Raw genomic sequence first — 5000 nt, forward strand, 5'->3', positions numbered from 1 at the left:
AAATATAATCAAGTGAAAATATAACAATTATTTTAATAAACATTTTTCAGTTTTATTCTTAAAGTAAAAGTTCAAAACATTATTTAAGATTTTACTCTATTCAGAAATATTATAAATTAAAACAAGAATTAAAACCATCTCCTGATTTAGTGAAATTCCTCAAAGATTATGTTTTATTCAGTTATCTGAAATCTTTAAAATCAGTAAAAATGAATTAAACATTTTCTGAAGTAGTTTTATAGTCTTCCTGTAGTCGAGATGCAAGTCAATATTTGTGTTGAGATGACTGGAGACTGAAATATTAATCAAGCTCTTCTGTGTTGTTGAGGATTGTTATGATCCGGTTGTGATGATGAATGTTGGAGCTGCAGGACTCATGGAGCGGCCCATATGGCATCTCACAGACGTTTGGCTGCAGAACCAACACACACGGCCAGATCAACACACACACACACACACACACACGCACACACACACCCACACACACACACACACACACACTCACACACACACACACACACGGCCAGATCAACACACACACACACACACGGCCAGATCAACACACACACACACACACACAAACACACATACACACACACACACACACACGGCCAAATCAACACACACACACACACCCACACACACACACACACACACACGCACACACACACCCACACACACACACACACACACTCACACACACACACACACTCACACACACACACACACGGCCAGATCAACACACACACACACACACATGGCCAGATCAACACACAGACACACATCCACACACACACATGTTTGTTTTTGTGTAAAGTGTGTTCATCCCATAGGTCTAATGGTTTTTATTCTGTAGAAACTGTATATTCTATGGCGCTTCACCAACCCTACACCTAACCCTAACCCTCACAGGAAACTTTGTGCATTTTTACTTTCTCAAAAAAACTCATTCTGTATGATTTATAAGTGTTTTGAGAAATGGGGACATGGCTTATGTCCTCATAAGTCACCCTCTCCTTGTAATACCTGTGTCATACCCATGTCATTATACAGAGTTGTGTCCTGATATGATACACACTCACACACATGGCCAGATCAACACACACACAGTTGTGATGAAATGTTGGGTTAGCTGGAACCACCAGCAGTTCTGTCTTAGTAAGGTTGAGCAGAAGGTCATGGTCACTCATCCAGCTAGAAATGTCACTCAGACAGAAATGAAATGCGAGCAGCTACCGTCGGATCATCTGGATGGAATGAGAAGTAGATCTGAGTATCATCAGCCCAGCAGTGATAGCAAAATCCATGCTTCTAAATGACAGATCCTAATGATGTCATGTAGATGGAGAAGAGAAGTGGTCCAAGTACTGAGCCTTGAGGAACCCCAGTAGCAAGAAGTTGTGACTTAGAAACTTCACCCCTCCAAGACACACTGAGAGCTCATACACAGCCAGATTCCACCTGACCAACACACATACATATGTGTTCCTGTGGCTCAGTGGTAGAGCATTGCGTTAGCAGTGTAAAAGGTTGTGGGTTCAATTCTAGGGGGACACATGATAGGTAAAAAATGTTAGCCTGAATGCACTGAAAGTCGCTTTGGATAAAACCATCTGCTAAATGCGTACATTTAAATGCATACATACTAATATAAAAGTGACGTGACATGTGACCAAGTATGGAGACCATCTTCATTTATCCCCTCCAAAGTGCACACACACCGTGAACACACACCCGGAGAAGTGGGCATCCAGGGAGCAGTTGTGGGTTCAGTGTCTTGCTCAAGGGCACCTCAGTCGTGGGTGAAGAGAGCACTGTTCATACACTTCCTCCGCCTACAATTCCTTCCGGCCTGAGACTCAAACTCACAACCTTTGGTTTACGAGTCCAACTCTCTAACCATTAGGCCACGACTTGCCCAATAGGTTTACGCACACACACACACACACACACGCTGAAATCACAAGACTGTGTTTCTATGAAAGCAGGACCATGGTGACGCCTGTGTTTGACATGACCACATTAAAACATGACTGACATGTCACATGCATGACGACACATGGGCTTATCAGAGACCAGACCGCACCGCAACACACACCTGAAGTGTGTGTGTGTGTGTGTGTGTGACGTTCTCTCTCAGGCGAAGTATCATGAGGAGTTCGAGCGCTTGCGGGGTCGAGGCGCCACACACACCCTCGATGAGCAACACATGGCACATCTCCATGGAGACCAGCTGATGGGCGCCGGCGACGGTTACCATGGCGTCCAGCCACAGGTGGTTGAGATGGACCGTAGATCAGCAGGAGCCACTGGTCAGTCCATCACTAATACTCATTTTTAATATTAATATGATTCTTTCTGACTTTATGGAACTTCATGTGAGGTTTTAGTTTTATATTGTTATGTGTGTGTGTGAGTGAGAGCAGATGAAAGTGTTGGACTGTGTTTGTGCAGGTGTGTTCCAGCATCACTCCCATCATGCTCCGCAGCACCAGCAGGGTCACGCTCACATGCAGGCCGTCCGCAGCGTTCGCTCTCCTCCTCACACGGTGAGAGAAAACACAGCTCACGCCACACTGCGCTTCATCACACACACACACACACACACTTTTCTCTACAGTTGTTTGTATTATACTAGAATTTGTGTGACATTCACACAAGTGTTGTGTCCAGCAGAGGGTGTACCGGGCGCTGTATGATTACGCCGCTCACGATCACGACGAGGTTTCCTTCCGCGACGGAGACGTGATCGTTAACGTGCAGCCCATCGACGAGGGATGGATGTTCGGCACGGTCCAGCGCACCGGAAAGTCTGGCATGCTTCCGGCTAACTACGTGGAGTGTTTGCACTAAGATCATCATTCACACATGAACACAGCTTCTGTCTGCGTCTGTCATCACTGATCAGACAATCATCTGATTATACTCACACCAAAGCTTACTTCTGCCACAGATAACACTTTTTAAAAAAGGGAACTGCTTTTTTAGATGAACAATTTATTTGCAAAAACAGATAACTCATGTTTTTTGTTATGTTTTCATTGATTTATTGTGTTTTAGCTGTATTTTTATTTAGTTATTTGTAACCTGATCAAAATAACCCAAATACAGTTTGATTGAGATTAATTTGAATACACTTGAAGAAAAAACATGATTTTCGAAAACTGTTAAAAACCGAGTTATCTGTTTTTGCAAATGAACCCTTCAGATCTTTTTTTTTCTTGCAACTAAAAGTTTATATCTCGATTTAGACTTTTTCTCTCTCAGAAATGAGATATAAACTCATAATCTTCAGACAAAAAGTCAAAATATCTAACACTTCTGAGTTTCTAACAACACTTTTTTTCTCACAATTTTTGTCTGAATTATGCAGAAACATTTTAAATTTTCAGTTACTTTGTATGATTTTTATTCTGTGGCAGAAACAAGCTTCATGAGAATCAGATGAATTAATATCTGATCTATCTGAGGTTAATAATAATCCATAATTATATAATTGATATTTGAATGAGGCTGTAGTCACACTGATGATCTGTTTAATGATTCATGTTCTTCACCAGCGTTATGATGCCATCACACATTACTGGGACTAGTTCTGAAGCGATGTTAATTCAGGTTGTTCGTTTACTAATCAGTTCAGTTTCTGGAGCTTGAACAGGTTGATGATGTTCTAACATACGACTGTTTGTCAGCAGTCCAGATCTGCACAGAAGCCATGTGATGTAGAAAACAATCATCTACTATATGTAGAAACCACTCTTTTTCTAATGTTTGATTTTAAAAAAAGTTTTCTGAAGAGGATTAATGGTTAAATGTGACCAGCTTTAGTGGCTCACTGTTCTGTTCATCACATAGACGTGATGTTCGCTTTAATTAATCACATTAGTTTGGTTTATTTACTGGAGTAACATGTTGATCTGTCATCAAACAGGCGTTTGATCAGCATGAACAGAGTCTGATGTGATCAGTGTTTGTGAACTCAATCACTCACAGAGGAACCGAACAGACAAACGATTCATTCGTTCAGTTGTCTATATGATTCAGTTCAGATCTGCTGATTCAATCATCTTTAGACTGTAAACAGTTGCATTTGCTGACAGTTAGAGCTCTGTCAGGTCTTCTTTTCTACTGATTGCACTGATTCACATAGTCTGAATCAGTGATTCACCTCAGAACGACTCTTTCTGAATCAGAGTTCTGTCAGATTTTAAGATGAGTAAAGTACGTGATAAATGCATGACACTGGATGCATTATAAGCTAAATATCAGCAGGTTGTGGGTGTGATTGTATGTGTTCGGATCGCAGGAGTATGGTGGGATCGAAGGGTTTTATTTACTTTATTATAAATCCTCTCATTTATCGTCACTTTGACCTATTTATCCACCTCATTGTCTTCTGTTAACATTATATAACTTGTAGTGTACCACAGTTATTGACATTTTAATGAATAAAAAGCTTTGTTCAGCATTTTGTGTGATTGGTGCTCTGTCTCTGCGAGTGGGGCGCACGCGCGAATCTCAACGAATGCGACGTGTCTCTGTGCGTGTGACGTCAGCGCTGGCAGGATGTGGCGCATGCGCAGCGTGAGACTGAAGAACGCATTGTAGGAGGCGCTGAGAATCGTTTAAATCACAGTACGGTGTTTGTTTTGTGGCAGTTTCACAATAGCATATAATCATGTACATGTATTTATTCTGATGGACAAATCCCATGCATGCATCCCAGAAAAGCTTTAAAAAAATTTTTTAAACATAAACACTCAAAGTAATCTCAGTAGAATGTGATTGGATCATCCTAAACAAGCGCTAAGCAAGGTAACAGCTATCACGTGACATTGTTGCCTCGGTAGAAGCTTCGAAAACTATTTTACACCTAATTAATGCTATAATGGTAATCTATCGAACTTATTAAATGGAAAACACGCACAAAAGAGCTCATATATATTATTTAATAATTTAAGGCATTCGAACGCCCCGCCCATCGCCAGCGCCTCAATCGC

General features: G+C 41.2%; 1 protein-coding gene and 1 pseudogene across 2 annotated transcripts in view; both read left to right on the plus strand.

Annotated features, from left to right (window-relative positions):
• Window positions 1–4466, plus strand: part of LOC113042690 (LIM zinc-binding domain-containing Nebulette-like) — a 16197-nt gene extending 11731 nt beyond the window's left edge. The window contains exons 5-7 of one of the 2 annotated variants that reach the window (XM_026201715.1): window positions 2141–2312; window positions 2455–2549; window positions 2674–4466. In XM_026201715.1, the coding sequence (XP_026057500.1) occupies window positions 2141–2312; window positions 2455–2549; window positions 2674–2853 (447 nt within the window). In that variant the 3' untranslated portion in view covers window positions 2854–4466. The remainder of the gene's footprint in view (window positions 1–2140; window positions 2313–2454; window positions 2550–2673) is intronic. The other variant, XM_026201716.1, reaches the window with a different exon arrangement.
• Window positions 1–5000, plus strand: part of LOC113042671 (receptor-type tyrosine-protein phosphatase mu-like) — a 673064-nt pseudogene that overhangs the window by 172924 nt on the left and 495140 nt on the right.

This window comes from Carassius auratus, chromosome 24 (genome assembly GCF_003368295.1).
Source record: "Carassius auratus strain Wakin chromosome 24, ASM336829v1, whole genome shotgun sequence".
Classification (NCBI taxonomy): domain Eukaryota; kingdom Metazoa; phylum Chordata; class Actinopteri; order Cypriniformes; family Cyprinidae; genus Carassius; species Carassius auratus.